Raw genomic sequence first — 16,075 nt, 5'->3', positions numbered from 1 at the left:
AACAAAGGGGTACTGGAGAAGGGCTCCGTGTGGTTGGTCACACCGCTGAGCTGGGTCTGTCACTGCTGGTTTCCCTGGTCCCTGAGGAAAGCCCAGTGGGAACCTGCACTGCCTGCCCCCTGAGGTGGTGCTGTGTTCGTTCATCCCACCCTCTGTGGGTACCTGGGGCAGGGACATGGGTGCCCATCCTGGCCTGCAGTTTTGTTGGTTCCAAACCTTCTCCCTCTGTTCACACAGGAGCTGTCTGGCAGCCCTGAGACCTGGTTCCCCTATGCCAGGGCACTGAGAGCAGCTCACATAGCCACTCATAGCCCCAGGGAAGGGCCCACAGTTGTCTGGGGCCTTTTCAGTTGTGATCCCTGGAAGATAAGAGTGCTCCAAAGCAGAGGGGTTGCTCAGAAATGAGGAGCACTGGGCATAGGCAGAGGAACAGGCTGGCCTGTGGCTACTTCATGCCTCTTCAAGTGTCACCCCATGAGAGCCAGCCCACGGGCAAACAGCCCTGTGCAGGCAGCATTCTTCTTCTGCTCAGCCACTCCTGCCTACCCCATCCCCTGGCTGTGCTGTGTCACGGGGCAGTTGCAAGAATTTGCTGGCACTCCTTGGTGCCTGAGCTGGCACTGGGAGCTTGTGTCAGCCCCGGGCTGCCCCTCTGCTACTGTCCTGATTCTGACCAGCCATTGTCCAGGGCTGTGCATGCCTCTAGTGTACTCTGGTCCTGGCTGAGGACCCCTCCCCAGGCAAGTGCTGGAGCTGGGGGTTGATGCAGTGACTGTAAATCTGCACTGCATCAGTGGCTAGTGACATGTGCCAGCTCACAGCCATGCCCCAAAAGCCCCAGACTTCTCTGGGAGTAGGCTGCATTACTGGGGACTCCAAGGGGGTCCTGTGCCTGGCCCTGAGCTGAGTGGGAATGAGCAGGCTGCCACAGCCAACAGCATCTGGGGCCAGCTCCTGAAACATACGAGCTCTGGGTACTGCAGGGCCTGAAGCCAGTTCCCAGCGGCCCAGGGTCTCCAGAAGAGCAGCAGTTTATTTAAGCGGTGCCTGTGGCTGTGGCTGTGGGGGAAAAGCCAGCCCCCAGTGCTGTGCTGGTTTCTGAGGGAGCGGGGAAAGGAGTGAGGCTCTGTTGTGTTTGTACCATCAGCACCCACTGGGAGCTGCTGGGATGGTTGTGAGGCTCTTGGCCTGTAGCCACCTGAGAGATGGGGTGAGACATGCTCAGGACGTTGCCAGAGGGCTCTGGGGACTCACAGGGGTCTTTGCTTGCTCCAGGGTTTGTGCGGCTGGTTGGAGGGGACAGCCCCTGCTCAGGACGAGTGGAGATCCATGATGAGAACCAGTGGAAAACTGTCTGTGACTCAGACTTTGGTCCCAAAGCCGCTGACGTGGTCTGTGAGGAGCTGCAGTGTGGGGTAGCCCTGTCCATCCCTGGGGCAGCTCCTTTTGGAGAAGGTGTTGGTTCCATCTGGGACAGAGAGCTGCAGTGTTTGGGGAATGAATCCTTTCTGGCCTTCTGCCCCACAGGGTCCCCCAGGGACCCACCCTGCACCCACGCCAACGATGCCAGTGTCACCTGCACAAGTAAGGACTCAGGGTAGGGTGCTGAGTGATGTGGATGAGCTGGGGGGAGGGAGCAGGATGGGGACAGGACACCCAACTGGGTTTGAAGGCAGGAGGGGTGATGTTTTCTGCAGCCCTAAGAGAATGCAGAAGGAAGAGAAGGGAAGGCTGTCCATCTTTCCAGTCCTCCTGCTGACACAGATGAGCAGCACCAATGACCCTTTTCCCCTCTTCCTCTGTCCCCAGAGTACACAGGGTTCAGGCTGGTGAATGGCAGCACAGCTTGTGATGGGCGGGTGGAGGTCCAGGTGCTGGGGACCTGGGGCACCCTCTGTGACTCCCACTGGGACCTCTTGGACGCCCACGTTCTCTGTCGCCACCTCGGCTGTGAGTTTGCTGAGGCCCTTCCTGGAGGAGGGCATTTTGGGAGAGGCACCGGCCCCACCTGGAGAGAGTCATTCCACTGTGATGGGACTGAAGCCCAGCTGGGACAGTGCCCAGTGACTGCCCTGGGAGCCTCCCCATGCTCCCACGACAGGGACGCTGCTGTCATTTGCTCAGGTGAGTGCTGGGAAAACAGCATCTTACCCCCATTTTCCCCTGGGGTGTGACATGGCCACCCAAAGCAAGGGACCCCATGGCAGCCACAGGGTGAGCTTCTTCCTGGAGAAAACTCCCTTCACCTGGAGTGATCTGGAGAGTTTGATCTGCTCCGACTGAACGCTCTGAGGTGGGAGAGCTGACACTGAACATCTCTGCCCTCCTGGGGCAGGGGTCAGTCCCTTGAGCCACCAGCAGCCTTGGGGTCAAACCAGCTCCCAGTCCCTGATCCCCAGCGGTGCAGAGGGGCAGAGATGTGTGGGTTTTCCCATGTATCAGCAGTGCCAGGGCAGAGGATGAGCAAGGCTTCTCCTGGTGCTGCCCATCCCCAGGCCATCCAATCATCTGCTACTCCCTCCTACAGGAGCTGCCCCATCTGCCTCAGCAGGGACATGTTGGGTGTCTGTGCCCCACCAAGAGCAAAGAGAGTGTCTTGCCCAGCAGGGCTCAGTCCCTGGGAAACCAACCATGAGAAAAGCTGCTCCTGAAGCTCAATGCAGAGTGCTTGGGCAGGCAATGGATCTCAAGGGCTCCATCAGGCTTCCAGAGCCTGGAGAGGCACTGCAGGTCTCTGGGCTCTCTGGTGCTGCTGAGGCTGGGCCATGGCTGCTCTCCCCAGGCTCAGACAGCTCCGGGGCCCTGCGGCTGGTGGGTGGAGGCAGCCGGTGTGACGGGCGAGTGGAGATCTTCCAGCGCGGGACCTGGGGCCGAGTCCTGGATGACCAGTGGGACGTGCAGGAGGCCAGCGTGGTGTGCCGGCAGCTGCGGTGTGGAGAGGCAGAGAGAGCCTACAACCCCCCAAAGCCTGAGAGAGGGACGGGTCCTGTGGGGCTGCGAGGGGTGCGGTGCGCAGGGCATGAGCCCAGCCTGACCCTCTGCAACACCTCCCTGCCCGAGAGCGCGCTGGCAGCTGGGATTGCCGAGGACGTGGGGGTCGTTTGCTGGGGTGAGTGGCACTGCAGGGACCCCCGGGCTGTGGGCTGGGTGGGCACCATCCCCTGACAGCAGCTGGGCTTCTTCCTGCTGCAGGGAGCCGTCGGGTGCGGCTGGTGAACGGGCCCGGGCGCTGTGCAGGCAGAGTGGAGATCTACTACCGGGGCAGCTGGGGGAGCGTCTGCGATGACGGCTGGGACCTGCCCGACGCCGCCGTCGTCTGCCAGCAGCTGGGCTGCGGAGGGGCGGTGGAGGCTGTTGGCTCTGCTGGCTTCGGGGAAGGCGCCGGGCAGGTCTGGCTGGGCAACGTGAGCTGCTCGGGGGCTGAAGCTGCTCTCTGGAACTGCCCGGCACGGCCCTGGGGGCAGCCCGACTGTGGGCACAAAGAGGATGCCGGAGTCGTCTGCTCAGGTCTGTGCTGGGAGCTGTGCTGGGAGCCCAGGGACAGGGGAGCTTGGGACAAGGGGAGAGCTGGCAATGGCCGAGGCTGTCCCTGGCTGCTGCTGAGCCCCTGCCCAAGCCCATGGTGGGGACACCCACGCACAGGTCCTCTCTGTTCCACATGGCATCTCTGGGGAGTTTTCCCCGAGGGTTAGCGGGGAGGAGAGGGTTGTCTGTCTGTCAGGGGCTGCCAGGGCGACTGTCTGGCCATGCATTTTCCTTGTCTGGGGGCTTCAGGGGCACCCCTGATCCTACAGCCCTGCACCATCCTGTTACCTTTGGTGTCTCTCCGCACAGAGTTTGTGGCCCTGAGGCTGGAGAACAATGGCAGGTGCTCCGGGCGCCTGCAAGTTTTCTATAACGGGACCTGGGGCAGCGTTTGCTCCAACTCAATGACTCTCCAAACGGTGTCTCTGGCGTGCAAGGAGCTGGGCTGTGGGGAGGCATTATCCTTGGATCCATTCCTGACTTATGGAACGCTGCCTAGCCCTGCCTGGCTGGATCATGTGGAGTGTGGGAAGAGTCACAGCTCCTTCTGGCAGTGTCCCTCCACTCCCTGGCACCCACAGTCCTGCACCGACCTGCGCGATGAGACCCACATCACCTGCCAGGGTAACTCTGAGCCACCCGGGCACCAGCATCCCCAGATTCTGCTCCCTTTTGGGCACTGTCAGACACAGACAGAGCCCACAGGGCCCTTTCCTTTCCATGCCAGACCCTTCTGCTGCTGGTGGTGGCACAAAGGAGCCTTCAGCTCTCAGACCCCACACATTCAGCACAGTGGGCAACCAATCTGCCAGCAGTGCCTGGGGGAGGCAGAGGTGTCTGCAGGAGAGGTCTCAACAGAGATCCATCAGGGCTCCAAACAGTGTCCCCCATCCTGCCCTCTGTGAACCAGGCTTCCTTGGGGGCTGAGCAGTCAGGGTCCCCCACATTGCTGGGTGTGTCCCCTGAGTGACCGGGGTTCAGCTGCTCCCTTGAGCAAGGTGACTCAGGGATGCACAGGCAGAACTCAGCCCCTCTCTCTGACACACAACCCCCCCTGCTGCAGCCCCTCACCACGGCATTTCCTTCTACAGACAGAGAGACAAGAACGGCCCCGGCCCTGGATCCCCCGTGCCCAAACTCCAGGAGCTGCACAGGTAGCTGCTCCTCTGCAGGCCTCTCTCCCCTGGCAGGGCTCTGCCTGCTGCCCTGGAGCCCTGAGGGGTCTCTGCCTTCTCCAGACAGGGAGAAGATCCGTGTGGTGGGAGGCGAGAGCGGGTGCTCGGGCAGAGTGGAGGTCTGGCACCGCGGCTCCTGGGGGACGGTGTGCGACGACTCCTGGGACATGCTGGATGCGGTGGTGGCGTGCCGGCAGCTGGGCTGTGGCCCCGCAGTGTCTGCCCTGGGCGAGGCGGCGTTTGGGAAGGGGACGGGCCCCATCTGGCTGGAGCAGGTGGAGTGCCGGGGCACAGAGCCGTCTCTGCAGCACTGCTGGGCCCGGCCCGGGGACAGCGGCGCCTGCCGGCATAAGGAGGACGCTGCCGTGAACTGCTCTGGTGAGCATCTCCCGGTGTTGCACTGTCCTGCCCGTGGCCCTGAGCAGGGCCCTGGGCTCCTGCCTGGCCACCCCTGAAGGAGCAGCCCCACAGGAGGGCCAGTGTGGGTGGGATGTGCCAGGGATGTCTGCACACGTGCACACAGCCCCGGGGTGTCTGAGAGGAGGCTCCCCAGGACCTGTACACCCAGCCTCTCAGCACAGCTCTCTTTCTCCTCCTCTGCAGCTGTGTTTCAGGGTTCTATACCAGTTTGAGGGGTGCTATACTGTTTTTGGGGTGTTCATACTGGTCTGGGGGGTACATTCTGGTTTTCAGGGGGGTCTATACTGGTTTGAGGGGATTCTGTACTGGTTTTATTGGAGGTTCATACGGGTTTGAGGGCATTGTGTACTGGTTTGGGGTTCTATACTGATTTGGGCGATTCTATACTGATTTTGGCGGTCCATACTGGTTTAGGTGAATTCATACTGGTTTGTGAGATTTTATACTGGCCTTGGGAGTTCTATACTGGTTTCTGGGGTTTCATACATGTTTTGGGTTTTTTACTGGTTTTAGGGCATCTATACTTGTTTGGAGTAGTTCTGTACTGGTTTGGAGGGTTCATACTAGTTTTGGGGGCTATATAATGTTTTTTGGGGGGTTCGTACTGGTTTGAGGGTGGGTGCCTACTGCTTGGGAAAGCCCCATGGCAGCCCCATGGCAGCCCCAATAGTATTGCCAGAAACCACCCCACCAGTGTCCCCAGTAACCAGCCCCTCAGTATTCCCATTACCCACAGTATCCCAGTTAACCCACAGCTCTCCTTCTCCTCCTCTGCAGCTGCACCCAGGACCGCAGCACCAACCCCCCAAGCAGGTAACCTGCCCTGTGTGTCAGCGCTGGCTCTTCCCAGGGCCAGGCTGTGACCCACAGACAGGGGGAGGGGGCTCCTTGCCAGGGAAGGACTTACCGAGGTGGGATGTCAGTCCCCAGAAGGGTGGGACGTTCCCCATCACTCCCCCTGGGGTCCCATACCCCGGTGTCACGGGCTTAGGACTGTGGTGTCACAGCCCCCCACCTCTCCTAGCCCTGGGGCTGATATTTCTGGCTTCCTGCCTGTGCAGATGCCACCCGGGACCGTCTGACCAGCAGCAGGAGAGAGTCCTTGCTTGTCATCATCTGCATCATCCTGGGAGCCCTTCTCTGCTTGCTCCTGGCCCTCCTGGCTGGGCAAGCGTGGAGCGCCAGGGCTGGGCGCAGAGGTGGGTTTGTTCTCCGTGGTCCCAGGTGAAGATGTATATTGGCAAGGCCAGGGGGGCTGTGGGGTGTCAGTGAGTGGTACAGGCAGAGCTGGGGGGACAGGAGTGTGTGCTGCCCACAGTCCCAGGTATCACCCCATTGACTGCCTGACCACGGGCAACCAGCAGGAAGGGGGAGAGTCCAGACGTGGGGGGAGTTAGGGATGGGGTGATGACAGAAACGGCACAGCTGGACTAGGGAGAAGGGATAAAAGGGGATAGATGAGGATGTGGCACTGTGAGTGCTCTGGGGAGATGGGGAAGGGACTCTGGGGGTGTGAGATGCTGGGAGAACCATTGGACAGCACCTCCCATCCTTTCAGCATCAGGACCCCTGGCTGTTCCTCCATCCAACCCTTACCTCCCCCCAGCAGGGCAGGGGCTGTGTAATGGATGCACTGGGCAGAGAGTGGACAGCTCCAGGGGAGAGGAAAGGCAGGAGCTGCTCCAAGCTCAGCACCAGGAATGGGATCCAGGGTCCAGAGGGGCACAAGGACAGTGTGAGGGTATCGTTGTCCCTGACCATCTCCAAGGGGACATTGCCCTTACTGAGGAAGTGGCAGGAGTGAGAGGACAGTGCAGTGGGGCTGTGCTGTGGGGACAGCCCTGGGCTGAGCCAGGGGAACAGGGCTGGGGGAGCAGATCAGGATCCATCCCTACTCTGCCCATCCCTGAGCCATCCTTGCCTCTGTCTGCAGCCTCTGAGCGAGCCTGGGAGCCCTTCCCTGAGGCCCTGTACGAGGAGATCGGGTACAGCCCAGCATGGGAGAAGCAGGCAAGGTTCAGCATGTCAGGTGGGTGTGGGTCCCTCATGGGGGCCATATCTGCAAGGCTCTTTCCCTTGGCCCCCACCTAAGACTGACCCCCTGCAGCCCCCTGGCCCAAGGTCCCTGCAGCACTGGGGCTGTGGGTTCTGTGGGGAGAGCAGCCAGGTCTTGGAGCTGGAGAAGAGCTTCATCCTCACCAGCTCTTCCTGTCATAGCCAGTGGACAGCCCCTCTCTGTGTGTCCCTACATCCCATTGTCAGCTGAGGGGTGAGGGAAGGGGCTGTCACAAGGCACCTCTGGGAGCCCCTGTGGGTTAGAGTTTTCCCAGGAGAGCAAGGAAACTCCTGAGCCCTCATCCAATGCAGCCCTGGCTCGGTGGGTCCCCTGTCCCCAGCAGCACTGAGCACAAGCTGGGTCAGCAGAACTCACCCCATAAAACTTCCATCACTCTCTCCAGGCCCCTATTCAGAGGGGTCCCTGAACAAGATGCAGACCCACTACGAGGACATTGAGGAGGAGGATGGTCCAGGATCAGCACCAGGTAATGGGAGGCAGGAAGGGGTGGATCTCTCCTCCCTGCACACTTGTGATGGACACCAGTGTCACCGTGAGCAGCAGGGGAGGAAATGGGCAGGGGAATCCTCTGGTGCTGCCAAATCCAGTGTCTGAGGCCCATGTTCCTGCCCTTCCTCCCTTCCTCTGCTCTGCAGGATGTGTCTTCTCACTGTCAGCATCTTCCCTCTCCTTTCAGACGTGCCTGTCCTGCCCAGAGATGACCCAGCAGATGGCTATGACGATGCCAGGGAGGTTTCTGAGCCTGGGGAGGATCCAGTGTCTGAGCAAGGAGACTGGGAAATGCCCAGGGCACCAGAGGATGGAGCTGGTCCCAGGGATGCACCTGGAGGTGAGAGGGAAAGACAGTGCTGTGGGTTCCTGGGGTGCCAGATGAATTGCTGCCATATTGAGAGCCCACAGTCTGGCAATAGACCAACCTGCCCTGGGTATTTTCCTTGGGGGGGACCCTTGGTGGAAGAGGGAGGTAAATATTTCTGCACTGGTGAGGAGAAGGGAGGAAGGTGATGTACAGGTCAGGACGGGCACCTCGTGGGACGATCACTCAGTGCACTGTCTTGCTGCTTGCAGGGACACACCTGCACCCCCAGAGACGTGCTGAGGCCCCTGGAGCTGAGGCAGATGCCTGGTCCCCTCCCCAGGACAGCACAGGCTATGACGATGCTGAAGAGGTGTCTCTGGCACATCCCCCTGAGGACACCAAGGCTGTGACACCAGAGCTCAGTGCACAGCAGCCCCTGAGCCCTGGGCCAGCACAGCCCGGCCCGGCCATGCAGCTGGGTGCAGCCAGGAGGCAGGAGAGGTCCGTGCAGCTGGGAGAGCCCTGAGCACCAGGGACCCATCTCCCTTCTCCCAGGGGCAGCAGAAACAGCCCGTGGTTTGCTCTCTGTTTATTCTCCTGTGGTTACTCTGTGCCTCCCCACTTGTTCCTATTAAAAGCCTTTGGGGTAGGAAGGGGTATTTTTCTCCTTCTTAACTCTGTGGGAGGGAACTCCTCCTCCCCCTCCTTCCTCACTGACCTTGGTGTGTCTGGGATCTTTCCTCATGTTCCCCCCTCCTCCCTTACCCCTGTCCCAGTCTGGCATTTGTGCCCTTTCTAAAGCCACCCTCACAGAGCAGCACCCCCTCTGCTGATGTGCTCATCTGACGGCAGCAGTAGGGCTGCTGCAGGGCTGCCTGGACATGGGGGAACCAGAATGGGGAACCCAATTTCCCTTCTCACTGGGGCTCCTGCTGCCTCTCTGCTGCCAAAGGCACTGATGTGGAGTCCCACACAGAGTAACATCTCTGCCACTGTCAAGAAACCCAAAGGATCCTCTGGAGAGGATGGGAAACAGAGAATGCCCTGACACTGAGGGAGTAAAGGGTTGAGGTGACCAGTTGAGGGTTGGGGTGACGAGTTGAGGGTTGGGGTGAAAGGGGTTGAAGCTGGAGGGAAACGGTCAAAGCCAGAGGCCAGTGGCCAAGGGATGGGTCAACTGGGTCAACTCTTGATCCAACCATCAAAGACCAAGGGATGGGTTTTCTGGGAAGGGGCTGGAGATGGTTGGGACGCCCGATACGCATCATCAGTCAGTGACGATGACACGGCCACCGACTACTGTGCCAGAGATGGTGGTGGTGGTGCTGATGGTGGTCACCACCCCATTGCCATGTGTTCACCTCCTGGTATCTCCCTGGCATCCTGGCACAAAGATCCAGGTCTCGTTCAGCACAAACTCCAAAACCATTGGAATTTCACCCAAATTCTTCCCGGAATCCCAGTCAGAACTCATCCAGCTTCACCTCTGCTCACTCCAGGATATTCTCCATGCCCAAGGAACCAGGAATTCCCACAAATCCTCATATCTCCCCAAAAATCCTCACGTTTCCCCCAAAATTTTATATTTTCCCCCCAAATTTCCTAATTCCCAAATTTACCACATGTTCCCTCATGGGAAGAGACTATTATCAGACTGTTACCAAGGATGGGTGCCACGACGAGAGGGAAGATGCTGCCAATCAGTGTGATTGATAAAGCAACTTCAACTTCATTGCAAGCACACCCTTCCGTTGATACTGTTCCTACCACATGTTGTACTTGTCGTATTCTAATTGGCTCTTAGCTAAAGGTTACATTTACATACTCCACCCATCTTGCAGCCTGGGAATCATGTCTCTTTCTCAGTCCCAGGAGCACTGAATCCTTATCACACCTCCTGCTCCCACATCTTGTGGCCTTGCTGCACGATGCACAAGAACACCCTGACCAATTGTTGACCCTTCTGTGCTCACCAACACGGCGTGGGGCCTGGTCTGACTGAGCTACACAGGCGACTGCTTGGGCAGCTGCTCCACAGGCTCATGGACTGGCTTCTCAAGCCATTCTGCAACACCCAGGAGGCCAGGAAGGACAACGGCATCTTGGCTTGTATCAAAAACAGTGTGGACAGTAGGTCTGGGGAGGGGATTGTGCCCCTGTACTGGGCATTGGTGAGACTGCACCTTGAGTGCTGAGTCCAGTTCTGGGCTCCTCACCATAAGAAGGACACTGAGGTCCTGGAGTGAATACAGAGAAGGGTAATGAGGCTGGGGAAGGGGCTGGAGGGCAAATCCTCTGAGGAGCGGCTGAGGGAGCTGGGGGTGTTCAGCCTGGAGAAGAGGAGACTGAGGGGAGACCTTATCACTGCCCTGACCTGAGGGTGCAGAAAGGTGGGTGATGGTCTCATCAGCCAGGGGACAGGAGATGGGACAAGGGGAAATGGCCTCAAGCTCCACAAGGGAAGGGTCAGATCAGATGTGAGGAAGAATTTTTTACTGAAAGAGTTGTCAGGGCCTGGAACAGGCTGCCCAGGGAAGGGGTTGAGTCAACTTCCATGGATGTGTTCAAAAAAAGGGGTAGATGAGATACTTAGGGATCTGGTTTAGCTTAGGATGGGAACAGTTGGACTTGATGATCTTAAAGGTCTTTTCCAACCTTGTGATTCTCTGATTCTTTTTAATGTTTTCATAAATGTCCAGACAACTGGACTGGAGGGTGTCTTAAGTACATGTGCATGTGACACCAAATTGGGAGGTGCTGTTGACTCTGTTGAGGGTGGAGAAGCCTTGTAGAGACGTGGACAGGTCAGAGAGCTGGGCAGTCACCAACACCATGGAGTTTAACAAGGGCAAGCACCAGATCCTGCACCTGGGAAGGGGCAGCCCTGGCTGCACATACAGACTGGGGGGTCAGATGCTGGAGGGATTTGGGGGGTCTTGGTAGACAGCAAGTTAAACACGAGCCAGCAGTGTGCCCAGGCGTCCAGGAGAGCCAAGCGTATCCTGGGGTGCATCAAGCATGGCATTGCCAGACGCTCCAGGGAGGGGATTGTCCCCCTCTACACTGTGCTGGTGAAGCCTCACCTCAAGTGCTGGGTGCAGTTTTGGGCACCACAGTACAAGTGGGACATTAAAATATTGGAAAGTGTCCAGAGGAGGACAATGAGGATGGTGAAGAGTCTGGAGGGGAAGTCTCATGGGGAGAGGCTGAAGTCCCTTGGTTTGTCCAGCCTGGAGAAAAGGAGGCTGAGGGGAGACCTCATTGCAGTCTGCGGCATCCTGAGGAGGGGGAGAGAAGGGGTAGGTGCTGATCTCTCTTTGGTGGCCAGAGATAGAACCTGAGGGAACAGCATGGAGCTGTGGCAGGGGAGGTTTAGGCTAGATATGAGGGAGAGGTTCTTTACTGAGAGGGTGGTCTGGCACTGGAACAGGCTGCCCAGGGAAGGGGTCACAGCCCTGAGCTTGACCAAGTTCAAGAAGCATCTGGATGATGCGCTCAGTCCCCTACTCTGACTTGGCTGGCCCTGAGTGGAGCCAGGAGTTGGACTGGATGATCTTTATGGGTCTCTTCCAACTGATGATTCTATGACCATGACTGAAATCACCACTTAGCAGTGGATCTGCACAGCAGCACTTGTGGTTGGTCTCTAGATTTCCCTTCCCCTTGGACCATTCAGACACCTCTCACCCATCCAGCTGCTGCTCTGAGTTTCAGAGAGTTAAACCCCTGCCTTTCTGGCAGTTGTCTGACTCATTCTGTCTTTAGCCAGCTCTTGAGTTGTGGTGATTTCATAGTCTCCTTCCTCACTAGAACATCTCTCACAGGGTTAAGCTTTGTGGCAGGTGAACCTCACTGGTGTCAGATTGCACTTGGCACAGAGTGAGGAGTGTTTAATTTAATGGTGAATCTTGTCAGGTTTCTTGTGTTGTTGGGAAAATAACTCCCTGTGTGCTGCCTGTGTGCAGCCAGTTCTCTAAGGAAAGCAGGGGAGCTGGTACAGAGGGGCTGTAATGCCCCACTGTGGAGTGCAGCAGAGAGACCTGATGTAAGGACAAGGGATGCAAGTCCCAGTTGGCTGGTGAGAGTCATGGTGGGCTTGTGGAGATGTGCAGCAAGGTTGTCCCCACTGCCTCAAGGGACCCTTTTTCAGACCAGTCCAGACCTCCTTAGGAGGCACCCTGGATCAATCTCAGTCACAGGTTGTCACCTCTCCTCTACAGTGAAAATAATAACCTACACCCTGAAAAAAAAATCAATTTTACTCTGAGCTCCCTTTGAAACAGCTTCAATGGTCTGTACATCTCTTGAAGACTTGAAGATAATTACATGAAGAGACATAGCTCGTTAGTGCTTGCTTTTTACTTTTAATGAGCCCTGTGGTGCATTTGGTGTTGAGTCCTTGAAGCTCAGGTACTGAGAGGAAATTACACAACAAACTCCATGTCAAAAGCAGAAGCCAAAGTACCTGAAGTATTAATGAGTCCCTCTGAGAGCCATTGCTGGCTGAGCCTCCCCAGGGACTCGTTAGCACAGGTAATTGGAGGCCATGTTGGCTGGTAGGCAAAGGCAATGTACAAGCAGCTGAGATGCTGAGCAAGCCCTGGGTTGGTTTGATGAAGCAGAAAGGCCAAGCCCTCACCCCCCAGCCCAGGGAAGACAGGTCCTGTCCCTCAGGCATTGCTCAGGCTCTTCCTGGGGCATCGTGGGGTGTGTAATGCTGAGGGAAGAACAACAGGATGAGAGTTTCTCTTCATTGTTGGTCCAAAGTCCAGCTAGAAATTCATCTGTCCTCCATTTAAATAAAAGAAAGAGCAGGGAGACCCTCCATCCCCTATCAGATTCAGGAGGAAACATTGTGGAAAGATGAGGCCAAGGCTGAGGTGCTTAATGAAATCTTTGCCACTCTCTTTAGTAATAGGAGCAGTTGTACAGAGAGAATCCAATTCCCTGAGCTAGGAGACAGGCACAGGGAGCAGAATGAGCCCACCTCAATCCAGGAGGAGATGGTCCTGCTGCACCACAGAGATGTGCAGAGATCTGTGGGGCTGAATGGATGCACCCAAGGCTGCTGAAAGAGCTGACAAGGGGGGTTCACCAAGCCACTTTCCATCAGTTCTGGCTGTACCAGCAGACTGGAAATCAGTCAATGTAATTCCCAATATATGAACTTACAGAAGATTGATCAGGGAAATTACACGTCTGATAGTTTGACTTCAGTCCCAGAGAAGCTGGTGGAGCAGATCATCCTGAGCAGCATTATTCAGTTCATGAAGAACCCCCAGGTGATCAGGCCCAATCAGCTTGGGTTCATAAGGGCAGGTCCTGTTTGACCCACTGAATCTCCCTGTATGACAGGGTGACCTGCTTCTTGGACAAGGGAAGGGCTCTAGATGTTGTCTACCTTGACTTTAGCAAGAACTTAGACACAGTTTCCCAGAACTTTCTCCTAGAGAAGCTCACTGCTTGTGGCTTGGAAACTGTGGTGGTTCAGCCCCAAACAATGGCTGAGCACCACATGCTGCTCACTCACTCCCGGAGGAGAAACAGACAGAGCCTCCGTGGGCTGGGATAAGGACAGTTTACTGACAAAAGCACCATAAAAGGGGAACAATATCAGCCCCAACTGCACTCACGCCCAGTGATAGCACAGAGAGTACCTTACAAACCCAACAATAACAGTGCTGCACCATGCCATGACCACCCCTCCCCAGCCAGCCCCTTGGATGGGGAAGTGATGTCAGGTGGTGTGGAAAACAGCCCAGGCAAACTCAGCTCAGCTGTGCAGCCTGCTTGGGGAGGTGAGCCTGGCCTGACCATAGCAGGACATTATCCACCCGTTTCCACACCATCTACATCATGCCCATATCCAACATTTTCAGAGTCCTGGGGAGGTTCATAACATAATTTTTTATTTAGACCATCTGCCATGGACCACCATCCAGGAAATAGTATAGAGAAATATGTAATATTTGGCCTTTTTTCTCCTTTGGCAATGTCTAAAGCCAGCTGGATGGCTTTCACCTCTGCAAACTGTGTGGATTTGCCTTCTCCATAGGCAGCTTCTGCAACTAGTCGTGTGGGACTCCATACAGCAGCCTTCCACCTCTGATGTTTACCAGCAATGCCACAAAACACATCAGTGAACAGGGCATATTTTTTCTGATTTTCTGGCAGATCACTGTACAGTGAGGCCTCATCAGCACTTGTCAGCTGTTCCTGTGGTGATATTCCACAATCTTTGCCTTCTGGCCAGTCTGTGATCACTTCCAGGGTTCCTGGGTGATTGGGGTTTCTCATTCCAGCCTGCTGTGTGGTAAATGTGACCCACTTGCTCCACGTAGCATGAGTGGCATGGTGTGTAGAAGAGGCCTTCCCTTTGAACATCCAGCTCAGCGCTGGCAGTCGGGGTGCCAGGAGGAGCTGGGCTTCAGTCCCAATCACTTCTTAAGTGGCTCAAAGCCCTTCATGTGCTGCCAGTATTTCCTTTTCTGTTAGAGTGTCTGGATCCTCTGTAGCCCCTACTCCAAAACCCCAGAGACTGACCTTGAGCCTCCCCTGGTGCTTTCTGCCAGAGTCTCCAGATAGGGCCATTCTCCCAGGCTGACCCGTAGAACACATTTTTTACATCTGGCCCAGTCTGGACAGGCCCAAGGGCCACTGCATGGACTATCTCATGTATGATCTCTTCAAAGGCTTCTCATTCCTCATGGACCCATTGGAAATCATTCTCTTACCAGGTTACATGGTAGAGAGGGCTGACAATGAGACTGGTTTGGGATATGCATTCTCCAGAACCCCACAGTGCCTAGGAAAGCTTGTGTCTCCTTTGTGTTGGTTGATGGAGACATGGCTGCTATTGTATTGATAACATCCACTGGGATCTGATGACACCCATCCTGCTATTTTATTCCTAAAAAGTGGATTTCTTTAGCAGGTCTCTTGCCCATACTCTGTCTGATGGCAAAACCAGCTTTAGCAGAATTCAGATCATTTTCTTCCCTTTCTCAAAAAATTGTGCTGTCCCATGCCATGACATCATCAATATACTGTAGGTGCTCTGGGGCTTCACCCTGCTCTAATGCAGACTGGATCAGTCCATGGCAGATGGTGGGGTTGTGTTTCCAGCCTTGGGGCAGTCGATCCCAGGTGTACTGGATTCTCTTCCAACTGAAAGCAAACTATGGCCTGTATTCTGCTGCCAAAGTGTCAAGAAAACAACGTTTGCAATGTCGATTGTGGTGTAGCACTTGGCTGCTTTTGACTCCAGTTCATACTGGAGTTCCAGCAGGTCTGTCACTGCAGCACTCAGAGGCAGCGTGACCTCATTCAGGGCACGATATCCAGCCTCAGCCTCCACTCTGCACTGGGCTTCTACACTGGCCAGATTGCACTGTTGAAGGGTGAGTGGGTTCTACCAATCACTCCCTGACTCTCCAGTTGATGATCAGTTTCTGAATGGGAATCAGGGAGTCTCTGTTGGGTGTGGTATTGTTGCCTTTGCACCATCATGGTAGCAATTGGTACCCGCTGTTCTTCAGCCTTTAGCAACCCTACAACAGCAGGGTCTTCTGACAGTCCAGGCAGAAGAGACACTTGTTCAATGTCTTTTGGCTCTGAGGCAGCTATTCCAAAAGCCCACTGGTACCCTTTTGGGTCTTTGAAGTGCCCTCTCCAGAGGAGGTCTATGCACAGGATGCACAGAGCTGCAGACCATCAGGATCACACTAAATCATCTCTCACATGGCTAATTCCCTCAGATAATGGATAAACTGCTCCATGGTTGTCCACTTGTCTGTCCAATACACAACATCTTCAATGAACTGGTACCTTGCCCTTACCCTTGATAGAAGTCACCTCCAGAAGTTGAGGGCTTGAGACTTCCTTCCAATTGCCTTGTTACTGCCTCCTCTCTGGACAGGGATCGCAGCTGCTTGGCCTCCCTGCCTTCTCCCTGCTGTGTGCCCCATTGTCCCAGCATGGGAGTAGCCAGGTGATGATGTGCTCCCCTAGAGAGGGGCTGAAGTCTTTTCTCATGTCTCTCAGCTCAAGGACAAGGATCGGGTTATAACCTCTGATATT

General features: G+C 56.1%; 1 protein-coding gene across 1 annotated transcript in view; it reads left to right on the top strand.

Moving 5' to 3' along the window:
- The window catches only part of LOC311202464 (scavenger receptor cysteine-rich type 1 protein M130-like), a gene marked incomplete at both ends in the record, with an annotated part of 34,687 nt that extends 20,619 nt beyond the window's left edge, over positions 1-14,068 (top strand). The window contains 11 exons of the mRNA XM_084277049.1: positions 1,276-1,410; positions 1,528-1,584; positions 1,810-2,124; positions 2,789-3,109; positions 3,193-3,507; positions 3,835-4,149; positions 4,764-5,078; positions 7,054-7,149; positions 7,580-7,663; positions 7,874-8,026; positions 14,052-14,068. Of these exons, the coding sequence (XP_084133175.1) occupies positions 1,276-1,410; positions 1,528-1,584; positions 1,810-2,124; positions 2,789-3,109; positions 3,193-3,507; positions 3,835-4,149; positions 4,764-5,078; positions 7,054-7,149; positions 7,580-7,663; positions 7,874-8,026; positions 14,052-14,068 (2,123 nt within the window). The remainder of the gene's footprint in view (positions 1-1,275; positions 1,411-1,527; positions 1,585-1,809; positions 2,125-2,788; positions 3,110-3,192; positions 3,508-3,834; positions 4,150-4,763; positions 5,079-7,053; positions 7,150-7,579; positions 7,664-7,873; positions 8,027-14,051) is intronic.
- Positions 14,069-16,075: the final 2,007 nt, after the last annotated feature.

This window comes from Gallinula chloropus (assembly GCF_964237585.1).
Source record: "Gallinula chloropus genome assembly, chromosome: 30".
Classification (NCBI taxonomy): domain Eukaryota; kingdom Metazoa; phylum Chordata; class Aves; order Gruiformes; family Rallidae; genus Gallinula; species Gallinula chloropus.
Note: the sequence above shows the minus strand (reverse complement) of the source record. Positions and strands in the feature narration are given on the sequence as shown.